This window comes from Neophocaena asiaeorientalis, unplaced genomic scaffold (assembly GCF_003031525.2).
Source record: "Neophocaena asiaeorientalis asiaeorientalis breed wild unplaced genomic scaffold, Neophocaena_asiaeorientalis_V1.1 scaffold113, whole genome shotgun sequence".
Taxonomy (NCBI): domain Eukaryota; kingdom Metazoa; phylum Chordata; class Mammalia; order Artiodactyla; family Phocoenidae; genus Neophocaena; species Neophocaena asiaeorientalis.
Genome location: NW_020172316.1, coordinates 4,809,197 through 4,836,517, shown reverse-complemented (window position 1 = coordinate 4,836,517; position 27,321 = coordinate 4,809,197). Strand labels below are relative to the sequence as shown.

General features: G+C 36.8%; 1 protein-coding gene across 6 annotated transcripts in view; it reads left to right on the top strand.

The window, feature by feature from the left end:
• The window catches only part of UBE2E3 (ubiquitin conjugating enzyme E2 E3), a 109,467-nt gene that overhangs the window by 76,109 nt on the left and 6,037 nt on the right, over positions 1-27,321 (top strand). For 5 of the 6 annotated variants that reach the window (XM_024766729.1, XM_024766720.1, XM_024766712.1 and 2 more), the window contains exons 4-5: positions 14,164-14,296; positions 18,187-18,334. In XM_024766729.1, coding sequence (XP_024622497.1) covers positions 14,164-14,296; positions 18,187-18,334 — 281 coding nt within the window. Of the gene's footprint in view, positions 1-14,163; positions 14,297-18,186; positions 18,335-19,997; positions 20,780-27,321 lie in introns of those variants that run through there. The other variant, XM_024766739.1, reaches the window with a different exon arrangement.

The following is a 27,321-nucleotide window of genomic DNA, read 5'->3' as shown; positions in this document are numbered from 1 at the left end:
AAATAAGTTATCTCTAAGCAATAAATATATATAGTGTGTGTAAGGATATCTGTGGTATATATAACAAAAAGTAGGGTAGTTAAAGACTGATGAACTTTAGGGCAAACCCAGATAGTAAGAGACGGAAGTGGGGCAAAAAAGGCTCTTTCAAGGTGATAGAGAATGCAGGGTTAGCATCAGTAGGAGGCTGTTTTCTGTAAGGTCTTTACCCTAAGGAGTATTTTAGCTTACAGTGCAGCAACTGCTTTTATAATTCCACATTTCTAACCTGGTTTCAGTATTCCAGTGTTGTGCCACTAGAACTGTTTTATGTCACATAGATTAATATATTTTTGATCTTCTTAGTGAACCTTATTGCTGTTTTATATTCTTTTAGATGATATTACTAAAGACCCCAAATGGTAGTTGCAGGTCTGAAACTGTTCAGGTCTGTTTTAAAAGTATTTTATAGCACGGTGGTCATAATAATATCTAGTGATGTTACTGATTAATGTTCTAGACTTAATGATACATGTTAAATGCAAAACATACTATTTTAAATAGTATTTTGCCCATCTCTAATTGCTCTACTCGGTATTTATGATTTTAAGTCTGCTTCTGTTTATAATCAGAGAGGGAGGGAAAAGGCAAGAAAGCAGAGAACAGCAAGAGCAAGGATCTTAAACTATCATAAAACATTTTACTTTTTAGAGACAAATGTATAGGCAAAATTATTTGTGCCTTATATGAGTAAGAATATTTTTGAGACATTTTCTCATTTGACCAATTTTTTTTTTTCAAGTTGTTGTATTCTGCTGCTTATCATTGTAGCTTTTTGAGGTGGTGATAGGGAAGTTGTCCAGGGAGGCTGGCATGCCCCTGGCTGAGCCCAACCAGAGTAGCATTACCTTCATAAATTCACTATAATCCAAAGATGATAACGAATTTTGGCAAGAAGTTATCGTAGCCTTTTAACATCTGTCTGTACAATAAGAGTAACAGTTACACAGCCTAGATAATTATGTCATATCTGAGAATTAGAATATTTTCTTGTGTTTCTATTCTGTCATTTCCCATTCTTCTGCATGTCAGATCTCCTGCTCCCCCAAGTTGTTCTGAATCTTGGCCGCACTTTATATCACCTGATGAGTTTTTAAATCTCTCTAAGCTCAGATCACACAGCACACTCCCACACTGATTAAATCAGAATCTCTCAGGGCTACAGCCTAGGAATCAGTAATTTTTAGAGCTCCATGGGTGATTCCACTTGGAAGCCAAAGTTGCAACCCATGGTTTCAGCTGTAGTAATACCATCAGTGAACTTAGTAGTTATCTTTTTTTTTTTTAATATTTATTTATTTGACTGTGCCGGGTCTTAGTTACGGCATACGGGATCTTTAATTGCAGCAACTTAGTAGTTCTTAAGAGGGTTGCTTATTAAAATCACCTGGGAGTTTTTCTCCACACTGTTCCTTCCCTCCCTCTTCCCCTATAACTGGAGTGAACCAGTGTCAACTGACAGGAGTATAACCCACTCCTTAGATGTGTTAGGACAAAAAAAAACAAAGGATCAGTTTGTTAAGCACTCTTTTTCCTATACCCTTTTGGGGAGATATTCCGCTTATGTAAGTAACTTTGCATTTATCCAGTATTATTTCATGTTAATAATTTTGTGGTGTTTGTTTAGTATTTGTATAATCTCTGTGAGGGCAGAGGTCATGTCTATTCTGTTCATCACCATTTTCGGTACCTAACAGTGCCCAGCATATAGTGGTTACTCAGTAAATGTTACAAAAATGAATCATTAGCCCTGAGTTTTGGGAGTATGTCACTTACAGTTTTATATCTATATGTACTATCTATATTATAAAGCTTTATAATTACATTATCTGCTAAGGAAAAAGATCTTCCATAAAACAACATAAACAGGAAATAGATTTATTTAATTTTGAAAGGTTTTTGCGGGTCAGGGATTCAGTGTGGATTATTAAGTTTTGAACAAAGATGCGGCACACAACACAATTCATACTTGGCTCTCAAATCAAACTTCAAAACAAAACATATAGGAAAACTAAAAAAAACAACAGGTACTTTTAGAGTTTGTGCTTAGTTTAAGCTTCATGATAAACTAGACTAGAGCTTGGTACATTTATCAGCTTGTTAGTTGTATTTTACCCAGTCATACTCTGTCTTAAAGTAGAAGGTGGTAAATTAAAATGACATGATCCTGTCCAATATGTTTGACTTGTGATACAGATTTACAATGCATTGGCAAAATGGCTTAAATTTTGGATGAGCTCTAGACTTTATAATGTGCAAAGAATGGGGGAAAGGGTGCTACCTAAGATATCTAAAAGCTGTTATTAAATCTTTGTCATTCCAGAATTAGGAAATCTCTAGTGCCAGAGTGCTAGCATTGAGGATAACATAGCATATCATACAAATTCACTCTGCCTATTTAAAAACCTTTATGGTTTAGATTTTCTCCTGTGGCCTTACTGCTTTACTCACTGGGTTTTCTGTTGTTTTTTTTCCACCCCCCCTTACTTTTTAAATTAAGAAACAAGTAAAAAAATACTTTTTTTTTATACATAGTGAACAATTCTGAATAGAATAGAAGAGAGTATACAGTGAAAAGTAGGTTTTCTTTCTACTGTAGAGAACTATTCTTAGAGGAAACCACTATTACCATTTTCTTGTGTATCTTTCCAGAAAGAGTCTGTTTATATTGCCAACATACACATGCAGATAGCTTTTCATATCCACTGTTCTGTACCTTCCTTTTTCTTTCTGTTTCTTCTTTTTTGTTCCCCCACCAACCCCATTTAACATATGTCTTAGAGATCTTTCCAAATTACTTTTTTATTTTCCTCACAGTGAGCTGGTATGATCCCCATGTCCTTACCAGATGAAGTCTTCCTTAGTCTATAACATCCTTTTCAAACCCAGCTTTCCCCCATATCTCTTCATGTAATTAATCTCTCCTCTGCTTTGCTCCCATTTATATTTTTTTTGTCCCTCTATTACACACCTGTCACAGGTCTGCCATATATTATCATGACTTACGTGTGGTTCTCTCATCCCAGGTGTCATCTCCTCATCTCACTCTGTATTCTTTCCACAGTCTGGCTCATCCCATCTGCAAGACTTTAGTTACCACCTGTGTACAAGGTCTCCCAAATTTATATTTACAGTCCACCGCCCCCCACCACACACACACGTCATTGACATATTTATTTCTTGTGTATCTCAAAGGCAGCTTAATCCTAGTGTGTCCAAAACCAGCTCCTTTTTCATTGTCTGTATCTTAGTAAAAGGTATCTGTATCCATCTCAGTTGTACAGTCTGGAAAACTATGAACTATTCTTGATATTTCCTTCTCCCTCACCTCCCATATTCCAAAAACATAAGTTTGGTTGATTTTTTACTTCCTAAATCCCTCTCAAATCCATCCTCTTCCCTTTATCTCTGATATTAGCTTAGTCCAGTCTGCCATACTCTTTACCTGAATTATCACAGTAGTCCACTGACATAGCCTCTCTGGTCCTCTTCCAGACCATTTTCCACACAGCAATATAAGGAATGTTTTCAAAATGTAAATATTAGTGTGACCCCCTTCCCTGCTTAAGATATTTTGATGTCTCCCTGTTGCTTTTAGGATAAAGACAAGATGTTTATTTAATATAGCCTAACAGGGTCCTGCACGGATATTTGTTACTAATTCCCTCTTCAGTTCATCTCTTACCACACCCCACCCCCCAGTGCTCTTTGAGTCTCTACCACACTAGACTTAGCTTCCAGGCGCTGCCATTCACCTTGCTCCTTACTGCCTCAGGGCATTTACATATGCTGTTCAGTCTTCCCCCTCTCTTCCCTTTTACCTTTTCCTAGTTAACTCCCACTTAGAGTTTCAAATATCACCTCAAACATTGGTGAACTCTGTGAATCCTCCCTGAACTTCCTGACTAGGTCACATCTTCCTGTCACTCAGCAAAGTACGTATACCTCTCCTCTGTCGCACATTTTCTGCTGCATTTGTGTGTGTGCTAGCATTTGACTAATCACTATCTACCCAGGTAGGCGGTAAGCTCCCTGAAGGCAGTGGCCTTTATATCTTTAGTTTCCTGCACAGGTGCTCAGCACAAAATAGTAGACACTCATATCTTTAATGAATAAATGAATTAATTTGTTTCTGTTTTCTCCATTGACTCGTCTTGTGGAAAGTATGCAAAATTTTGCAAAGGCTCAAATGCATATTTCAGGTTCAAAGTGAATCCATATGCTCAACAAGGCACAGTATGGCTTAATAAGCAATATGTACCACAGACTTCCTAAGGCCTTAAGTGTACCAGAAAGAGGTCACTCTGAGGGCGGGGAATGGGAAGATAATTGTGAACTGCTAGCAGATTTCTAGGTCTATTTTGTAGTTAGTGGAATTATTTGCCTGTATTGTTTCCTAAGCCATTTCCCCTCTCCCATTGTCTTATATTTCCCTAATAAATGATGATCTCCTAATTACTTTCAACCTAGAGAAATAAAACTTTTCCCAAAGCAGTCAGGAATAGACCTGTTCACTTATAAAACAATTGAAGTTTGGAAAGAAATAATAAAGATATGGTTAAGATTGTATTCTCTCTAGATAGGCTGACTGTGTCTGCCTACCTATTAGCCATGAGAATTTAGGGGAAGCTATTTAACTGCTGTGAGCCTTGGTTTTCTCATCTGAGAAGCTGGGATAGTTACAGTATCTATCTCATAGTATTACTGTGAGGATTAAATGAGATATACAGCATTTAATGTAGTGACTCCTGGCAACATACAAATGCTCAGTCAGTGCCCATGGTTGCTGCTGTTGCTGCAGCTGCTGTTCTTGTTGGGACACATTTTCCCAGTACAAAGGTTGTTTAGTCTAGCTCACACATACCTTCTCCCCCCACTCCACCTTCCTGTGTCACAGGGAAGGTAGAACTCTATAGGCTTCAGCCAAGAGACAGTAGAAGGCACTAGGAGGAGAAAGGGTGGTGGGTGTTTGCATTAGCGATTTGGAGGGGAGGATAGGTACTCTTGATGTCTCCATTAGTAAAAGAAAAGTCTGGATCTTCACATACATGGTACCTCACTTAAAGTTATGGGGGAAATGGTTTAAATTGACTTGTGAGCCAGCATTGAAACCACCATTTATATTACTGTGGTTAAAATGTGATCCAAAGTTCCAAATTACCTGATTTTAAAACACATTATTGTGTTTCAAACTCTTTCTATAAACCAGCACTTAAAGAAACAGTACTTTTTGCTTTAATATGGAAACATTTACTTGTACTAAACTTCATTTGTATTTTTTTAAATTAATAAACATTATTTTTAGAGCAGTTTTAGCTTCACAGCAAAATTGAGCAGAAAGTACAGAGTACCCATGTACCTGCTGTCCCACATGCACAGCCTCCTCTCTACCAACATCTCACACCACACCAGTACATCTGCTACCACTGATGAACCTGCATTTGACACGCTGTTATCACTCAGTGTCTTTAGTTTACATTAGGGTTCACTCTTGGTATTCTACATCCTGTGGATTTGGATGAATGTACAATGACATGTATCCACCATGTAGTATCATACAGAATAGTTACACTGTCCTAGAGATCCTGTATGTTCTGTCTGTTCATCCCATCCTCCCCATTAAACCCTAGCCACCATTCATCTTTCTACAATCTCTATAGTTTTGACTTCCAAGAATGTCATATAGTTGGAATCATACAGTATGTATGATTCAGATTGGCTTCTAGTAATATGCATTTACGTTTCCTCCATGTCTTTTAATGCCTTGGTAGCTTATTTATTTGGAGGGCTGAATAATGTTCCACCATCTGAATGTACCACTTTATTTATCCATTCGCTTACTGAGGGAGATCTTGTTTGCTTCAAAGTTTGGACCATTATGGATAAAGCTACTATAAGCATTCGTGTGTAGGTTTTTGTATAGACATAAGTTTTCAATTCATTAAGTACCTAGGTGCACAGTTGCTGGATTGTATGGTAGGAGTATGTTTAGTTTTGTAAGAAGCCGTCAAACTGTCTTCCAGAGCAGCTCTGCCATTTTGCATTCCCACCAACAATGAATGAGAGTTCTGTTGCTCCACATTCTCACCAGTATTTGGTGTTGTCAGTGTTTTGGATTTTGGCCTTTCATATAGGTGTGTAGTGACATCTTGCTGTTTTAATTTGGAGTTCCCTAATGATGTTTTAGTCCATTTGGACTGCTCTCACAAGAATACTATAGACTGAGTGACTTGTAAACAACAGAAATGTATTTCTCACAGTTCTGGAAGCTGGGAAGTTCCAGATTTGGTGCCTGATGAGTATCTGCTTCATGGCTTGTGGATGGCTGTCTTCTCACTGTGTCCTTCCATAGCAGGAGGAGCAAGGGAACTCTGGGGGTCTCTTTTAAAAGGGCACTCACTAATGCCGTTCCTGAGGGCTGCATTCTCAGGACCTAATTCCCTCCCATAGCCCCTGCCCCCACACACACACATACCACCACGTCGGGCGTTGGAATTTCAACATGAACTTTGGGGGTGGATGGGAGACAACTCACAAACACTCAGTCCACACCAAAATGTGATGTTGGACATCTTTTAATATGTTCTTTTGCCATCTGTGTATCTTCTTTGGTGCGGTATCTTTGTTCATGTCTTTTGCCCATTTTTTAATTAGGTCATTCATTTTTTCTTTGCGTTCTAAGGGTTCTTTGTGTATCTTGGATAACAGTCCTAATCAGATGTGTTGTTTGCAGATATTTTCTCCTAGTCTGTGACTTGTCTTCTCATTCTGTTGACGTTGTCTTTTGCAGAGCAGAATATTTTAATTTTAGTGAAGTCCAGCTTATCAATTATTTCTTTCCTGTATTGTGTCTTTGGTACTGTATCTGAAAGGCGTCACCATACCCAAGGGCAGCTAAGTTTTCTCCTATATTATCTTCTAGGAGTTTTGTAGTTTTACATTTAAATTAGGCCTGTGATCCATCTTCAGTTTATGTTCGTGAAGAGTGTAAAGTCTGTGTCTAAATTTCATTTTTTTAACATATGGGTGTCCAGTTGTTGTAGGACCATTTTTTGAAAAGACTGTCTTTGCTCCATTGTATTTGCCTTTGCTCCTTTGTCAAAGATCACTTGACTTTATTTATGTGGGTCTATTTCTGGCCTCTCTGTTTTGTCCCATTGATCTATTCGTCTATTCTTTTGCCAGTACCACACTGTCTTGATTACTGTTGCTGTATAGTAAGTCTTGAAGTTGGATACTGGCAGTCCTCTGACTTTGTTCTCCTTCAATATTGAGTTGGCTATTCTGGATCTTTTTCTCTCCATATAAACTTTCTAATCAGTTTGTTGATATCCACAAAATAATTGGCCGGGATTTTGATGCGTTTGCATTGAATCTGTAGATGGGAAGAACTGACATCTTGACAGTATTGAATTTTCTTACCCATGAACATATAGTATTCTCCATTTATTTAGTTCTTCTTTGATTTTATTTGTATCTTAACAGATTCTATATTAATATATAGTATTTTAAAATTTAGTCATGGTGGATAAGGTCTGTTGAAGTTATACCAATATGGCATCTTAGTTCAAGCTCTTTCATTTCTGTAGCCATAAAATTAAACCCACGCTTAAATAAGAACTTTGTATTAGTACTTTTTTAAAAATGCACACTACACACACGGGTATATTTATTTTAACAATGTAATGGTTTAGGACGGAACACTCACCAGTACACCACTTTTCATAGTTATGTCCGTCTTAAGTCAGACATATGTTATATTCTTTTCTCCTTGAATTTAATTCAGCTCTTCTTAAGATTGCCATAGGGATAAAAACCATACAGATTTTAGTGTAAATCTTTGCATTTGGCTTAGTATGAGATTTAAAAATTGTATAAAAAAGCATTGTGTTAAGAAAAGGATATTTGTAAAAGGGAATCTGTTATTAAATAAGCATTTGAGAGTTCTTGTGGGGAATCACTCCAGTGCTGTAAAAGGCTAGTGTTTATGACCCTTGCAGTAACAGTAATTGCTGAACGAATATTCAAGTGATGAGAAAATGGATTTTGCTAAGATCAGTCCTCTTGCTGCTAATGTTTAAAATATTGTTACTCATTAACAATAAGAGCAGCTAGTAACAGAAAATTCCCAGGTGCAAGTTTGTCACTCTATCTAAACTTTCTGCCTGCCTTTTACTTTTGTTTGTTTTGCGCAGAAGATATAATAGCTATGGGAAACATGGTATTTAAAGGGAGGAAAGTAATGTTTGCAGGGGAAAAACAGTAAAATAAAATACTACTCTTTATCTTAGTGGTATTTAAACAAAAATTTACGTCCTCAATTCTGAAATTTAACAATTGATCTTTCTATTTGGCATTAGCAAAATATTGAGGTTGCAGTAAACAAAGTCCCTGTTAACTTTGTCTCTGCTTTTTTCTAATTTGACTCAGAACTGGAATGAATTTTACTTCTGCTGTATCGGTGAAGTAAATTACTAAGTAAATGAACCCTTTCTTATGAAATTAGTACCCCACTATCTGAAAGTAGAGTGTCCCTATAAAACCTTTTGTAAGCCTAAATGATGTGAAGCGAAGAAGCAGTTACCTTAGGACACATCTTGCTAATGGCTGCACAAAATAAATCGAGATAAAGCACAGATGCTTACAGACACAGATCAAAGCTATGGAGGCTTGATGCTGAGATGCTGAGTGTAGTTCCAGGGGAAGGAGCTTGGTGGTGCCACTCTCCCTGTCTCTAAAATGTTCACTGCAGAACAGACTGAACGCTGTTTTTGCTTTTCACCTGTTTTTGTAAAAGCGAAAATCTTCTTTGGATCTCTTTTGGTTGGTGAAAACAGGTACTAATGTAAGTCTTTCGTAAGAGCAAAGAGCATAAAGGGAATTTTTTAAAAGCAGGGGATACCCATTTAAGGAAAAGTTCCCTTTCTGCTTCCCCCTTTGCTCTGCCATTAAACATGCTCTATGATAGGGGTCCCCAACCCCCGGGATCTAATGCCTGATGCACTGAGGTGGAACTAATGTAATAATAATAGACGTAAAGTGCACAATAAATGTAGTGTGCTTGAATCATCCTGAAACCACCCCCCTGCCCCCGGTCCTTGGAAAAATCGTCTTCCACGCAAACGGTCCCTGGTGCCAAAAAGGTTGGGGCCCACTGCTCCATGAGATCTCTCTTTCCTCTCCCCTTGGGCAGATCCCACAACTCTTTAGTCACTTTGAGTTATTAAAATACATCTGATTTTCAGGGCATAAAAAGCCCATTTCACCGTAAGTTGAAGAGCCTGGTCCACATCTTGCAGCCTCATGGAGCTTCCAGTTCTAGTGGGAGACGGACAATAATAAGTAAGATAAATAGATTAAAATATATGTTAGAGAATGATAGATGCTATGGAGAAAAAATAGAAAGGCGGGTGAAATGTGTGGAGACTGTGACATTTTAGATAGAGTGACCACGAAAGGCCTCACTGAGAAGGTGGCTTTTGAGCCAAGAAAGACCTGTAGAAGGTGGTGGCGCAAACCATGTGGGTATCTTGAGGAAGAGCATTCCGGGCAGAGACACTGGTGCGGGGACCCTGAGGTGGAAATGTACATTTTAGTTGGAGAAACAGGTTGCTGTAGCCAGTTGAGCGAGGAAAGGAGGAGCAGATAAGGATGGTGGTGGTTATGGGCCTTATAGGTCAGAAGACTTTGACTTTAACACAGAATAAGGAGGTAAGCCATTGGAGGGTTTTGACCAGAGTCCCGTGATCTGATTTACTTATCGCTCTGCCTGGTTGTCATTGAGAATAGAATACTGTGGTGGGGCTTAGGGTCTCAAGTGGAAGCAAGGAGGCTATTGTAATTAACCAGACAGAGAATGCTGGTGTTTTCAATTATGGGTGAGGTAGTAGGAGTAGGGAGAAGTAGTAGAATTTGAGGTATGTTTTGAAGATAAAACCAGTGGAATTTACAGGAGGTGGGATAGAAAGAGTGTTGTCAAGGGTGAGGTCTAGGTGTTTGCCCTGAGGAACTAAAATGATAAAGAGTTGCCATTAGCTGAATTAGGGAAGCTTGTAAGAGGAATTGTAATATCTGGGATTCGGTTTGGGGCATGTTAAACTTTTCAAAATTACTGGATACAAAATATTAGATTTCAAAATAAAGAGTGTTTAGTAGGCATTTAGATGTATAGCTCTGGAATTTAGTATAGAAATGTAGGCTAGAGATACAGGTTTGTAGGTTCAGAGCTTACTGATGCTATTGGAAGCCGTAAAACTGCAGGAGATCAACAAAAGAGTAGATGTAGTTAGAAAGGAGAAGAGGTTTAAGGACTGAGCTCTGGAGGATTGGCAATATTTAGAGGTTAGGGAGATAAGGAACAGCAATAGTGATTGAGAAGGAGAAGCAAAGAAAGTTAGGAGGAAGACCAGTAAGTATGCTATTCTAGCAACAAAGCAGAGAAAGTATATCTAGGAGGAAGAAGTGACCAACTGTGTCAAATGTTGCTGGGCCAGTCAAATAAGATGAAGATTGAGAAATGTGCATCGAGTCTAGTGATGAGGTCACTGGTGACCTTGGATGAGAGCTGTTTCAGTGGAGTGGCGGCGGGAGTTAAGAGCCTGTTAGAGGTAATTGAAATGAGAGCTGGAAGGGGTAAAGGAATCGTGGTTAGTTTTTAAATAAAGATTGGGGAAGTGGCGCTTGTAGCATTCTTGTGGGCATGATTCACCAGAGAGGGAAAAATAGATGATCCAGGATGGAGTGTAGAATTGCTGGGGTGTTGTCCTTTTGGAAAAGAGAAAGAGAGAAGATTGAGAACTAGTGAAAAGGTGTGGCTAGCACCTATCTTGAGATTGTCAGCATTTAGCACCCATTTTCTACTCAGCTGTGAAGCCTCAGTGGCAGGTCAATTACTAGCCTATAAAATGTTACGTTTGAATTAGGGTGGAGTCAGTCGTGCCTCCGAGGCACACCCACACACACCCTCCTTACTGCCCCCAGCCCCCCATCTTGATTAGCAGGTGGCACCTTTGTGAGAAGGAAAATGGGGGCTCTTACTCCAGACAAGGCAGCCAGCAAGAGCTGGGTTTTTAGCCCTAACTCACCTTAGGCTAGGTTCCTTAGAACACAGCCATAATCTGCAACCCTACTAAGTAGGTCTACTCCAAAACAGTAGGGAAAGTCACATTTCGTATCCTGCTGCAATAACCATATCCTTAGTGTCTTGTAGCAGAGTAGCATAACTGAGAAGACAGCAAATTTAAGAACCAAGAACTTGGTGTGGGAATTCCAGCTCTTCTACCAACTGGCAGAGCAGAGTTAAAATGGATCGCTTACTTTCTGTGAATTGGTTTCTTCAAGTGTAAAAGGAGGGGTTTGGCTTCAACCAGATCCTTTTCATGCTGAAATTCCGTGATTCATTAAAATATAGTAATCCCCAGCCATCTGAAGCATAACATAGTTCTTCTGCCAAGAACCAAAGAATATCACCGAGGAAATTTGGTTTCTTTGGAGAATTGCTCTCCTTGGGTTCCTACCCAAGTAAGTGTTTGCAAAACTTGACTGGAGATTAAATTACACATAGTAGCACTGAAATTATAAGAGGAAATACAAATATAGCAAAACTATTGAAGTCAATAGAGATTTATTCAGACTTTGTCCAAATTCTCTGAGTGTTTTGTAGCTGTGGGACGTACAGAAAGTTACTTAACTCTCTGAACTTTAGTTTCCTCATCTAAAAATAGGAATGTAATAATAGTACCTACTTCATAGATTTGTAAGGAGAATTAAATGAGATATACACTGTGGTGCTTTGACAAATGCTTGGCTTATTATGGAGTAAACCTTAGCTGCTGCTGTTATCATCATCATCATCGTCATCATCTTTATTATCAGTGTGTGACATGTGTAGTTTAAAACATTTTAGTATAGCAGCTGTACTATAAAAGTTTCATACTATAATTTAATTTTATAACGATTACTTTGAGTCATCAAGGGAAAAATTAACTTAGAAAAGGAAATGCCATTGAATCAGTTTAAACTTCTTTTTTTAAACAAAATTGGTACTTCATTTTGTATGCTTTTAGTTACAGTGAAAATTCCCTTGAGGAATATACCTGATTCTCAGATGATGACAGAACAATGAGCCATTACTGTAATTAGTTCCAGTTGCTGTGTATACTTAAAACTTAGAAAGTAGTATTTTTCAAATGTGTATTTTCCCTAAATAGGCCATAAAAGTAAGATTTTATAGTTCATATATATCTGCCTTAAAAATAGGTTTTTGAAACATCCTGTAAACACTTTGATTGTACCCTCAAGTTTTCTCCACCCTTTCTGTATGAACTGTTGTCAGAGTGATTATTGATAGCATCGCCTACTTGATGTTTACAGTCTGTAGTGTATGTTTTACAGAATTAATAAGCTATAGTTAAATCATTTAACGTATACCTGAATGTCCTATTGTAGTTAGTGTGGTTGCTTTATCAATGCTGGTTTGCACTTATATTAAATCAAACATGCAGATCATTTATAAACTGATCGTCATTTTAAAAGAAGAAAAGCTTTATACATAACTTAGTGCAGACAGTCAAGTTAGTCTATAGTGTCAGGTTAGAGAAAAATGGAAGTCTGTAAGGTAAATTTGAAAAGGGTTTAAGGGGCATTGGATGTGTCTTCCTAACCAATAACTGTGAGTTTAGACTTTATTTGAATTATAGTAGTTGTAGTTTATAAATGAAATGATGGTGTTGAACACAATGTAATATACTTGGGGTTTAGTAGCACCTAGCACTCAGACAGACCTTGAACAACATTCGCATTAAAAGGAACCAGGACTCCTTGAAGAAATGGCAGATTCCAAGGATGGGAGCCTGGAACATATCGTTAGGCCAGAAAGTAAGGAAGTGTTCAAAAAAATGATGGTGGCCTATCACAAGGATACAGGGTCATTTTGATGGTGTTCCCAGTGGCCAAATCTGGGGTGATTTGAGTGTCAAAATAATTAAATTCAGTAAGAATTCTAAATCATTAGGAAAAAAGATAGGAATCCATGAGACCTCACCAATAATACACATACATATTCATAGAATCAGGGGAAGAGAGGGCTCAGGGGCCAGCTGGTAAATGTGGAGGAAATGCTGACGTTGGAAAATTATGACTTTATCACTATCATAGTAAGGTTTAGTTTAGCCAAGAATCACAAGTCCATGTTAAATCTGGGGGAGAAATTCTGATGAAGAGCGGGGGTATTTGCAAAGGTTGCTTATTGGTTGCAGTAGGAAAATTGGACAGCACTTGATCTGGATAGTGAAAATTAACATCACCAGTGTGCCTCTGGACGTGACACCCTGAGGAGAACACAGCATCACTTACATTCTCTTCTAGCCAGGACTGAACTACCTGCATCTAATCATAAGGACACATCAGATGAGTTCCAAATGCTGAGCATTCTATTAAAAGAAAAACTGTATTCTTCAAAATTATTAATATTATAGAAGGCAAAGGAAGGCTAAAAGGCTCTATATTAAAGGAGACTAAGGCACAGGATATATAGATGTTTGATCCCAAGACTGGGATCTTGTATCTGGAGGAAAATTAAGATTTTTTTCTAAGGCCTAATTGGTTCAGTTGACAACATTATTTTGTAGACTGTAGGTATTGTATAGATTTTACTTTTACTGAAATTGTAGCTATATTGCAGTTGTATTAGAAAATGCACACTGAAATATTTATGGGGAAAGGGCCATGATACATTCAACTTACTCTCAAATGGTTCAGAAAAAAAGCACTTTGTGTGTGTGTGTTGTGTATGTGTGTGTGTGTGTGTGTGTGTGTGTGTGTTTTTTTTTTTAGGAGGAGGAGATGGAGAGGGAGAGAGAGGGAGTTGATAAAGCAAATGAGCAAAATGGGATTCTGGATAAAGTTATACAGGTGTTCTTTGTTTTTGTGATTTTTCTGTAAGTTAGAAATATTTCCAAATATGTTTATATACACATGCATGCACAAGTTGGTTGAGACTTCTTTCTTTTATACTTATCTCTTATTGTTCTAGGCTGCTAATTTACCTTTGATACGTAATTGGTTTAAGATGTTAAGTTCATTGATCACAGATATACACATTGATTTTTAATTTCTTTTAAATAGTGCTGGGCCTAAAGGAGATAACATTTATGAATGGAGATCGACTATACTTGGTCCACCAGGTTCTGTATATGAAGGTGGTGTGTTTTTTCTGGATATCACATTTTCATCTGATTATCCATTTAAGCCACCAAAGGTAAGAACCTAGAATTGCATTCTTTAATACTTATCCTTTTCTACAGTCAGTTTATTCTAGGGGATGGATGCAGTTATTTTTATTTAATTGTTTTTCATGGATTATACAGAAACTCTCATGTAACCAAGGATTTTAAAACTAGAAGTAATTAATTTGTGTCTTTTACAAATAACTTTGTAATCAGCAGAGAGTTTGTTAATTGTAAATAAAAGTATGCCACTTTGCACATCAGTAAGCACATAAATTTTAGATTTATGATATGAGAAAAAGTATCTTATGAACCTTGCTTAAGAAACCTGTTGGGATAAAAAGTAAATTTGTCTGACAGCTTCCGGAAAGAAGAGTTAAGTAACTTGAATCTTGTGTTAAATACCCTATCTTTATAGATGAGCAAAGACTAGAAACCTATAGCAAAGAAGAGAGAACTAGTACTATTTAATAGACTTATTTTGTGCCCTCTGTAAGTATGATGCATTAATGGGAGTGAGGGCGGCTGGGTGACGTAGGCCTCCTGTTGTCTCTGAATGTGAATTAGGTGGATAACAGCGAGAAGGGTTGAGTTGTGTCTTGTGATCACTGGCAATTATTTTTCAAGTCTTAAACATAACAGTTACTTGAATAGCTTCCTCCTCTGACTTCTCCCAATAAAATAGTCAAGCCAGCAGTTTTTACCATCAGTATTAAGCCTGAGCATAATTATGCTGTAGTTAGAAAGACTTCTGACATGTCAGGGAGAAGTGTTATCAAGCCCTTAACTGTCAACCTAGTTCCTTATGTTCCCTTCACTATTTAAAATATATGTAGCGATTTAATGCCTGCCTCACGTGCACATGTGTTATATGTGTGTGTGTAAAAATAAAGGATTTTTTTTTTTTTAAAGAAGGCAGATTGGTTCTCCCTTATCTAACAAGGTAACAAGAGTTCCACCTAGTGGTATTTACCTCAAATTGCAGATACCAAGTTTCCCTATCACCTAGAGGTATTGGCTCTCAACTACAGCTGTCAGTTTTTGAGTGCTTTACTTTGTGGTTCCATAAGAACCTAAGATCCTTAAATGATTGTCTTATTTAATGTTCTCGGGTATGTCGAGTATCTCTTGCTCGATCAGTCAAAGAAAGGGACAAAACCCTCATGTTAACAATACCGCAGATTGTATTCACATTCAAAATGACACGTTAAAAGCCAGTATATCATTAACTATTCAGTTTGCCTTCAGTGCTTAAGTTTTCTGTATTACAGCAAACAAAACCTTAGCAAAATAGCACATGACTGTATTTATAGTGAGGCTTATTTCTACTTCCATCATTTTTCATATTGGAAATTGGTTTTAACGTGGCAGCAAAATTAGAAAAAAGTTTGCAAGATTTAGTTTTTATGAAATTTTTATACATGAGGGGGAAGAGACATTTTTCTTAGAATCTTTTAGTGGGAAATAGAGATTGACTAGCATACTTTTGTATATGATTTGTCATAATTATTTTGGTTAATATGGCTATTTATTAATTTAGCATGTTAATTTTTTTGCTAAAGTCTCAATATTTTTATTTTCTAACCCTTTAATGTTGATTCCTTCCTCTTCCCTAAGATATCTTATGCAGTATTATGAAGCATTCTTCAGATCTATAGTTGGACAAGTGAAAAAGAAATAAGACTTCTGCTGTTATCTTGGTTTAGGTATAATTATTTCTCTACAGTTCTGCTTATTTTTGAAGTTCAGATAAGGTGTTGAACTTCTTGAAGAATAATAGAAATTTAATTCTCTTCTGTTCATTGATTGTTAAAAGCTGAAAGGAATCAGAGTATTAATTGTGTTTGTAAGCCATACGTATCTATTGAGTAGTCAGCTGTCAATGATATGAACCTACATTATTCCCATATTCTGGAGCAGGGCTGCCTAATAGAAATATAATGCAAGCTACATGTGTAATTTTTTATAGAAACAGTGAAATTAATTTTAATAATATTTTACTTAATCCAGTGTATCCAAAAATATCGTCGTTTCAACATGTAATCAATAGAAGCATCATTAACGCCACATTTTACATTCTGTTTGATATTGTCTTTGAAATCTGGTATGTATTTTACACTTTTAGCCCATCTTAATTCTTACAACCACACTTGAAGAGCTCTGTGTAACTAGTATGTACTGTGTTAGAACAGTTCTAGAGTTATATACAGTAGTCCCTCCTTATCCTCAGGAGGTATGTTCCAGGACCCTCAGTGGATTCTTGAAACCACGGATAGTACTGAACCCTATATGATGCTATTTTTCCGATGCATAAATGCCTATGATAAAGTTTAATTTATAAATTAGGCACAGTAAGAAATTAACAATAACTAATAATAAAGTTAGAGAGGTTATAACAATATACTGTAATAAAAGTTATGTGATTGTGGTCTCTCTCTGTCTCAAAATATCTGTACAAACTTAATGCCTCTTCCATCGTAACTAAGCACGTATGCCTGTTGCGTTTTCAGCTTGAGGTACAACAGCAAAACTAGCACAAGTGTTTTTATCCTTTTATAATTTCATGGATAGAAGACTCATTCTTACCATAGATCTTAGCAACCTCAGTGTAGAATTTTTTTTCCTTCCCTTGTTAAGTCAAAAACTTTCACCTTTTCACTTAAAGCAGGAATTTTAGAGCTTCTCTTTGGCAGATCTCAGTTGCCAGCATCACTACTCTTGAGCTTTGGGGCCATTATCAAATAAAGTAGGGTGACTTGAACACAAGCCCTGCCATACTGCAGCAATTGAACTGATAGCCAAGATGCTACTTAGTAGACTGACTGGGCAGGATTATGCTGGACACCCAGGCAGGGTAGAGCAGGACAGTGCAAGATTTCATCATGCTACTCAAAATAGCACAAAATTTTAAACTTATGAATTGTTTATTTCTGGAATTTTCCATTTAATATATTTGGACCCCAGTTGACCTCAGGGGTCCAAAACTGAAACCATGGAAAGCAAAAGTGTGGATAAAATGAGTGCTACTGTGGTCTCTTTCTCCTCCTTCCCCACTACGCCAGTGGTTTCTTTCTTGTTTTTAATTATGGGTCCTTATCAGAAATACACTTTTGAGTGCTTTAAACATTTTCTTCCCAGACTCCACTTGGGAGATCACAGTACATTGCTAGTTCCAAGGGATCAGGAACTGTCTTTTTTCTTTGCAACTCCAAGTTAAGAATTAATCACCCAGTTTGTGTTTGTGTTTGTTTGAAACTGGTGAGTGTTTGCTTCTATGGTTTATTCTCTTTTTTCACATATCTCAAGGATATAATAGTTTCCTTTATTCAGTAGCTTAAGACCTTACTTGTTTCATTTTACTGTCTCAGTCTAACAAGACAGTGAGCCATTTGTGGAAATGAAAGTCTGAGAAATAGAAAGGCTGGTGATTTCACCAACCTTCTCCAGTATTTTCTGACACATGGCAAGAGATTTAGCTAAGTTGGTGACCTTTTTCTACTAAGAAACTAACGTAACTTTAGTTTTATGTTTAAAAAAATTCTTCACTAGTTTCTCTTACCTTTGGCACCAAAACGTTTCTGTTCTCCCTCACTTCCTGTCTTTAAATAGTGGTGTATGTGTGCATGCCCACATATACATTCATAGAATTACCGTATCATTTGTTTAAACAATTCAGCGACTCATTTGGTTTAAAAGCAATATAGTTCCAGCTATACTGGGTAAAAACAATTTCTTTGAACTGAATTAAATAAATCCATTTAATTTTGCTATTACTTAAACCTAGTGTTTGTTAGCTCTTCGATGAAATTATATGCTACTTGCTATGATCTGTGATATGTTCCACTTCATTTTTGCTAGTGAGAGTTTTAGTTGGTAATAGAGCTTTTTATTTTCTTTCTGTCTTTAATGTCACTGCCCTTAGGTTACTTTCCGCACCAGAATCTATCACTGCAACATCAATAGTCAGGGAGTCATCTGCCTGGACATCCTTAAAGACAACTGGAGTCCTGCTTTGACTATTTCAAAGGTTTTGCTGTCAATTTGTTCTCTTTTGACAGACTGCAACCCTGGTAAGCAGATTTTTATTAACACATACAGTGAGGCTACAAAAACTGCATTTTTTTCAGTTTAAAGTGAATTTGAGAAGTAAATACTGTTGGTAGAAAGATCAGCATAAAACACTTTTTGGGGAAATTATCAATGCCATTTCAATTAGAATAGACCAGAAGTTTCACAATAACTTCCTTTAATTTGTTAATGGCATACTACCCTATAATTATTTTCTCCCTGTCATTGGTGACTCTCTGTTTTCTAAATTAATGGAGTTGTACAAACCACTTTTGATGCGAGTAAAGTAATGTTTCTTACACCACTGCCACCTTCTCTTGCTCCTTCCATTCTGCCATGTGCTTTAACGCAGCCTCTCAGTAATGAAGGGCTTCTTGTTTGCCCTTCCTTTTCAGATTATGGTTGGTTGTATTAGATGTGGTAATAGTCGATATTAAAATGACAGCCGATGAGAGAGTTAGACTAGATTATGATTATAAGAACTCAGGTAAAGTCATTAGTGCATAATCTGTAAGAAATGCCTAACAGCCACACATGATCTTTAATGTGGGTAGCTGGCTTGAAAAAATAATGTTTGGACCTGGGATTTGCATATGCTCTCTTACTAAGTGGTCATTTTTTAAAGAAGTTGGCTTATTTTTTCTAAATATTTAATCAATCACCAAAGGTTATTACTGTTATATTAGGCCTAGCAGTTATACATATACCCAAAATACAGATTGATAGATAGATAGATAGGTAGGTAGGTAGATAGGTAGGTAGATAGATAGAATGATATATAGAAGGATATTCATTGTGGCATCTTTTATTAAAGCAAAAGATTGTAAATAACCTACATATCCATTAATAGAGGATGTAGCTTAATGAGGTAGCTCTATGTGAATGGATAGAGAAAACTCTCTAAGATATATTAAGTAAAAAAGCAAGGCACTGAAAAAAAACACACGTGCGTAACAATATTCTAAATGCTTATAAATGTGTATAATGTCTCTGGGTAGAAATGCTGTGAACAGGTATAAATTATTTGCCAGGAAGAGGAACTTCTGAGTAGTTGGAGTCAGGAGGGAAGAGAGCTTTATGTTTTACTGACTGTTGTTTGGTGTACTTCAAATGTTGTACATAGTACACAGTACACCTTTTCTGAAAAATAAATTCAAAATAAAATTTACATCTCAGATTCAATTTCTCACTAAGTACTATTTAAAGCAAAATGGCAAGTAAGCTTTCAAATGGAGGTAAGGGTAATGATTTAAGTTGTGTTATTGTACAGAATGAAGGAAATATTTCATTCTGAATAGCATTGCATCATAGGATCTGAGTTTGGAAAAATTAATTTTTAAATATCCGTAGAAAAACAAATATCATCATCTAGCACACTTTTATTCAATAAAATGCTGAGTGAAAAATAGTTTTTCTGTATTAAAGGCATACACATTTTTAAAAATCAGATTTATTAACTCAACATTTATTTTTTAAAGAGGCTTTTCTAATTTGAATATTAAAATATAAAGATGATTATGTTACTTTAAACATTTTTCTTCTGAGAAATTAGCCATTATATATCAAGTTGCTGCTGAAAAATCAGCATTTCAGTTCAGTAGACTATTAGAACCGAACCTTTAAGACACCATATAATATCTTTTAATGTTCTTTCCACTTTTCCAGCGGATCCTCTGGTTGGAAGCATAGCCACTCAGTATTTGACCAACAGAGCAGAACATGACAGGATAGCCAGACAGTGGACCAAGCGATATGCAACATAATTCACATAATTTGTATGCAGTGTGAAGGAGCAGAAGGCATCTTCTCACTGTGCTGCAAATCTTTATAGCCTTTACAATACGGACTTCTGTGTATATGTTATACTGATTCTACTCTCTGCTTTTATCCTTTGGAGACTAGGAGACTCCCCAAAAAGGTAAATGCTATCAAGAGTAGAACTTTGTAGCTGTAGATTAGTTACGTTTAAAACGCCTACTTGCAAGTCTTGCTTCTTTGGGATATCAAAGTGTATTTTGTGATGTACTAAGGATACTGGTCCTGAAGTCTACCAAATATTATAGTGCATTTTAGCCTAATTCATTATCTGTATGAAGTTATAATAGTAGCTGTAGATGACTAGGAATTACGTCATTTGTATTAAACCCAGATCTATCTCTGAGTATGTGGTTCATGCTGTTGTGAAAAATGTTTTACCTTTTACCTTTGTCAGTTTGTAACGAGAGGATTTCCTTTACCCTTTGTAGCTCAGAGAGCACCTGATGTATCATCTCAAACACAATAAACATGCTCCTGAAGGCATAGTTTCCTGTCGTAATATTTTAAGTCAGTCTTGTTAGAAGGTGTGTCTGAGATGATTGTTGATGAGATAAAAATGTGAATATGAAGATTAACTACAGAGGATTAGTATAAATAAATCATTTATTAAATTGAAAACATTTGAAATCATATAAATGTGTAGAGTTTTTTTCCTTTAAGTCCTAATGAGAGAATACATGAGTTTAAATATACAAAACTGCGTTTTTTAACCATTGGTCTCAAAAAAACATAAAGCTCTGCTTTGATAATATGATATTTGAGCCAAAAATAACATGAAATCCTGGCTTAAAAGATTTTGTTTCCAGAATGATGACTTCTGTCCACCATTGGGCAGCATTGTCAAATAACTTTAATCTGGTAGCCCTTCTGTGTCTTTCATGCATTTTTGACTTCTAATCCTGTTCTTGAATTTTCATGGTGTTTTTGGTGTGCGTTACCATTCTTATTATGCACTTGTCCAACAGATATAGGCAGAGACAGAGATGAACATAGAAACCCTTGTCTGCCCTGAAGGTAGACTAGAACTCTGGATTACTGTGCAGTTGTGGCATTATTTCTCAGTTGAAAGAATAGGGAATTTTAAGGGTTTAATAGGTTATATGAATTCCTTCTTTCTAGTTATAATTATTAAATATTAGATTTCTTATAGGAGTTTATGTTTCAATATTAAGATTGGTCAACAGAGTATAAATGGTTTTTTCTATGACTGGGATAGTTATTGAGGTAATTCTCTGGTCATGTAACCAAGGTTGTGGAATATGGGCAAATGTCTTCTCCAGTCCTAAATATGGAAATAAAATACCACCCTAAAATTTTTAGGCTGGAATTATTAGCATAAAGATACGTTGCTCCAAGATAATAAAGTAAAACATTTCTAGTTGTATATACCCTCACAAAGAATAATGGATTCCTACTTGAGTATTTGTCAGTAGAAGTCTTAAATCAGGGTAAAAATAAACACTTCTATATCTGTCTTTCACTTAACGCACACCCGCCTCTCCGCCCCCCTCCAAAAAAAAACCCAAAAAGAATCTCTCCACGTTACAAAGGTATACCAAACAGGCTTAGGCTTATGAAAACCTCTGAGCCTTTACTATTTTGAGTTCAAGTTAATGTGATGAGAATGGGCATCTCTTATGTAAGCTATAAGGATTTCTATGTAGATGAGCTGTAGAAAGTAGTTTTTACCCACTTCCAATATTGTACATTCTGCATCCTAGGTTAATAAACTTCTCTCTTAGTCCTAGAAAAGCATTCATCATACTGAACATCAGGATATTTGGAGATGCTATCCTTTGACTTCCTTCACTTGCTATCAGCCTAATTACTACCACCAAACTGTTTACTTGTAGGCTGTGTCCCATACTCACCTGGGACAGAGTGGAGAGAACTGGTGACATAAAAATATATGTGGCTCTTCCACAAACTACCTTTGTGGCCTTAAATAAGACACTTTCATCTCTTATGTAAAACTCAAAGAAGTTAATTTCATTATTTCCCTGTTCTCTATTAGTCCTTAGTCCTCAAACTCAGTCATTCTAATCTTAGAAAATTTGTTATGCTTGTTCCACTTTCTCTTGCTGGGATCAGGCCACAGTTTCAAATGGACTGAGTAATAAGTCATCATTTCCGTTCCTACTATTAGGTTCTCTTAAAATTCTGAATTTTTAAAAATCTTTTCTATTTTTGATTCACTTCCCAGTTACATAGATGTCCATCCATGTGTACTACAAATAGGTTTTTTTTTTCCCCATGGAACTTTGTTCTAGATGTAAATTGTGATATTTTAAAACCTAGACTTTTTCTTATTCATTAAGAGCAAATTTTACAAGTCCAAATGTAATGTTGTAAGTACTCAAGAATGGCCACAGCACCATGTACCCTGTTGAGCCTGGAGTGTTCTAATTATGATCGTGTGCCCTCAGAGGGGCCATGCAGTGCACAGACCACTACATGCCAGGCTCCACTTAGTTACTGAGGTGCCTCATCTTGTTTAATATCCCTCAGAAAGCTTCAGGAGAGAGACACTCTGATGGACCTCAGTTGACAGAATAGAACTGATTCACGGACAGGTTAAATGGCTTGATGCAGATTACACAACCAGTATGATGCGGAAGTACAGCCCCCATTCTTTACCACTAGGCTAAGAGTTTTTGTTTATAGCATTACAGTTAGTATTTAATATATATATGTTTATATGTAAAAGCAGGTATACATAAATTAGAAACCTTCTGAAAGGTAATCTATAAGATAAAGTACAATTTTGCATTTTAGTCAATCCTTATTTTAATCTTCTATTTTAGTCTCAAATGGAACCTTACAAAATAAGCCTTTACTAATTGATTCCAATGAATACGAGGTATGTTTATTTATCTTCTGTCTCAGACATTGGTCATAATACTTTTAATATCACTGGCTTCCCTTTTTTAATTTGGAAAATGAGATAAACGATGTTATTTTAAATTTATTTAACCGTGCATCACATGACCACATCAGAAGATATATATTGATAAATTTATCAATCATTTAATGATGACCTTTTTCAAAATAAGATACATTAGTTATCTAGACATTGCCTTTTTTTTTTTTTTTCCCCCCCTAAACTAGGATATCCTAACATGTCACAGGGATAAAATTCGTAGGTTTGATTTGGCCCGTGTGTATGTTAAGTCTTTCTAATAAGGACGTGGAGGTGCTGTGTACTTGGAGTCAGTCCTCTACTTGCCCATGTGTGTTCTTACAGCAATACAAGAATGACTGCATTGTAAAACTCAAGTCAGTTTCAGTCCTGTGGCATCACATAGTAAGCTGTGTCCTAGTCATGTTAATGCAGTACATTTGCACGTCTTCAGCTGACATACTGTGGTCTTTGGACAGAATCATGGCATGATTTGAAGCATTAATAATTTTCATAAAACCATTGCAAATGATTTGAAGGGGTTGAGCTAATGATTCTACAATAATTATCCACTTATATTTCAGTTAGTGTTTCTTACATTAGATGAATAGAATATGTAAATAAATCCCTTGTCTCATGTTTCAATTAATAAGTTTTTTCAAGTAATACCAAAATAATTCATAATTACATTTTAGTAGATAGGCATTATTTGAAATAACAATTTTTTTGTAACTAGTTTGTTAACCTTTTTTTTGGTAAAGTTCTTCAGTGATTTAAGTGAACCACTCCAGTGTGTAATGGGATGTTTCTACACAGTGGAATGATAGTCCTTTCAAAGTGGTTATGAATTGAATTTCTAGGACTGGTGTGGATAAGTGGTGTTAAAACCTTGACAGACAGAATCAACCTAGATATTACCAATGAGTGCATTTAGAGAACTATAAATTGACTTTAAACCTTTTGTATCTGTAGGTTACCTTGCTGAAATCCAGTGAAGCTAAAGCCAGTTATGCAGGTCTTTTTAACATAGAACATTAAAAGCAGTTTTTCCCCCAAATCTTCCAATTCCTAAAGTTTATCTCAAGTCCAGCTCATTTAATGAAACCTTTCCATTTTACTATCATGTACCTTCAGTCTGTCAGTCTCTCTGTTTCTCTTGAGACACCATCTGTACAAACATCGGAAATAATAGAAGCAATTCAAGCATGTACATATTTCCAAGTGTGATCAAACAAGCCAGGTGCCCTTCTGGGCAAGAATTCTTTTTTCTTTCCTTTTTTCTTTTGGATGGAAGGGGTGGAGGGGGGAGGGTGGTTATACTATATACCACCTTAACTGACCTCCATGGTGAGTTTATTCTACAGATTTTAAGAGTTTGCTAATTGAAGGTCATTTCAGGCACTGTGATGCATGCAGAGATGAATACATTCTTAAATAGTTTTTTTCCTGTCCAAATAGATTTTTCCCTCTTGTTAGCAGAGGAGAACACATCTTTGCTAATGTGTATCCATTTTCTACTGAATGAGAAATCAAACAGATGTCCCTGCTGATTTAGCTATGAAAATATTAGTATAATAATTAGGTAAGTTTTATCTAATCTATATGATGTTAAACATTCTTAATACTATTTGATGCTTTGAAAATAATTACTGTCTTTCAAACTACTCTGACTATCCAATATCTCTAGCGTGCATTTTGATACTTTATTATATTCATTTTAACACTTTATGCATACCTCTGGATAGTGAGCTTTTGGAGGATAATATCTATAGTCCTTGTCTCTGTATCTTAGCCCAGTATATAACATGATATACGTTTGCTGAAAGAATGAATATGATATCATGGGTGTAATCTTCTCCATAAGGTTATCCAGGGACCATGTAAAGCATAAGTCATGTCTTCTTTAATCCCCCATCATACTGATTCAGTGCTTTATACTTGGTAGGTGATATTCCTGTAAACTTGAAATGTGAGAAGTAGCAATGGGTTATTTTCATAACCTACTCAATGCCTACTTGTTTTAAATGGAGAATGAATTAATCTTGTAATTTTAAAAGTCCTTAAATATACCAAAATGCTTTCTGTCCTACAAAATGTACATCATTTCCCATTATCATTACTGTCTTAATTGATATATTTCTCCTATTCCTTTTTACTGGTAAAAAGGAAGAAGACAATGGAATATATGTGTCTGCTTACAGTATTCTTTTAGGGGTATCTAATAGGAAAAATGAAAAGTGGTAGCTTTTGAAAAAATTTCTTTTAAGAGAAATATTTTAGGGAAGAGGAACAAGTATACTGTACTGTATAGTAGTACAAAGGGTGGGGGCAGTCCTGGAGTGTTGAAAGTTAGTCATTGAAATATTATCCAAATCTCTTCATTTGGTTTTTCTTTCCCACTTCTGTCTTCTGTGAGAAAGGGAAATAGAATAGGACAAAGAACCAGACAGGTCACTTTTTTTCTTTATTGCCCCATGTTATTCCTGAGCCAATAGGTGTAATTGAAAGGTGACAGGGTAAAAGCTCCCTAATTCCAGAAGTGTAATTCCGCCTTCTCATTGTAACATGAGTATTTCGTAAGTTGGCTAAGCAAATTCAGGTATGTTGGCTGCTTACTGCTCCAGGCCCATCTCACACTGAGAGGGGAGAGAGAGAAACCCATGGAGAACAGGTTACTGAGCGTTGTTGGTCACCAAGAGAAGTCCTGATACTCCGGGGCAAGTGTGTAAGGAACGTTAAAGATTCTCTAGGACTGAGACAGGAGTGCGTTATGACAAGTCTTTATATGAGCATGTCATTCCTTCATCTCCCTAGTGATGAAGAAGAGTAATTATAAGTAACACAAGGTGAGGGAGTAAAGCTGTATTGCAGGGATATTGCTGGCACCCCTTGCCTGATTCCTTTATCGTTTTTTAGGAGCACATTAGCCCTCTGCTGAACTCTTGCCCTGGCCACACAATTCCCAAATGGTAAAGGTCATTTTAAGTATTCATGTGGGACAGTTTTTTCTTCTGTAATTTTTTTTAACATCTTTATTGGGGTATAATTGCTTTACAATAGTGTGTTAGTTTCTGCTTTATAACAAAGTGAATCAGTTATACATATACATATGTTCCCATATCTCTTCCCTCTTGCGTCTCCCTCCCTCCCACCCTCCCTATCCCACCCCTCCAGGCGGTCACAAAGCACCAAGCCGATATCCCTGTGCCATGTGGCTGCTTCCCACTAGCTATCTACCTTACGTTTGTTAGTGTGTATATGTCCATGACTCTCTCTCGCCCTGTCACAGCTCACCCTTCCCCCTCCCCATATCCTCAAGTCTGTTCTCCAGTAGGTCTGTGTCTTTATTCCTGTCTTACCCCTTGTAATTTTTTTAATGACACATTTTATTTGTATTGTCACCTCCCTTGATCACGAGCCCCTAGAAATCAGGGATCCAATTCATTTCACTAACATTGGTTTAGATACTTAGGATTAGCAGTGAACAAAGCACACAAAAATCCCTATCCTTAGGGCGTTTACTTTCCAGTTCAAGGCGACAGACAAAGTTTAAAAAGGGGGGGAAAGTGTATATGTATGACGGTAAGTGCTATGTCAAAAACAGAATGGGGAAGAGAAATAGGGAGTGTGCTGAGAGGGAGAAAGGGGAGGTTGCAGTGCAGTTGTGAAAGGGTAATCAGAGAAGACCTCACCAAAAAGATGAGTCAAGAGCTGAAGATGGTGAGGGATAAGCCACTCGGGGTGATGAGAATTGCAGGCAAAGGAAATAGCAAATGAAAAGACCTGGGGGCAGGGGCACGCTCAGTGTTTGCAGAAACCAGCAAGGGCCCGGAGAAGGTGGGGCAGAGAAAGCAGCAACTAGAACAGCAAGAGGTAAAGTCAAGAAGATGACAGCTGAACAGGTCACGTAGGGCCGCGTAGTGTGTGGAGTGCCTTGTGAGGAGTTTGGGTAGTACTCTAAGTAAGATGGAAGCCACCGGAGGGATTTTTAGCCAAAGAATGATAGGTTTATGACCTGTTTGAGAATTTCTGATTACCGTTAGGAAAAAGACTTGGCGGGGAGGGGAGAGGGAGCCAGGCTAGAGATACTGATGACTCCAACCTGGACGGCATTAGTGTAGATGGGAAGAAACGATCAGATTCTGGTTCAAGGTAGCCAATAAGATTTGCTCACAGATCTAACTATGTGGTGTAAAAAGGAGTCAAAGTTTGGCACCTGAGCAAACTAGAAGGCTGGAGTTGTAGTTAATTAAGGTGAGGAACCTGGGGGCG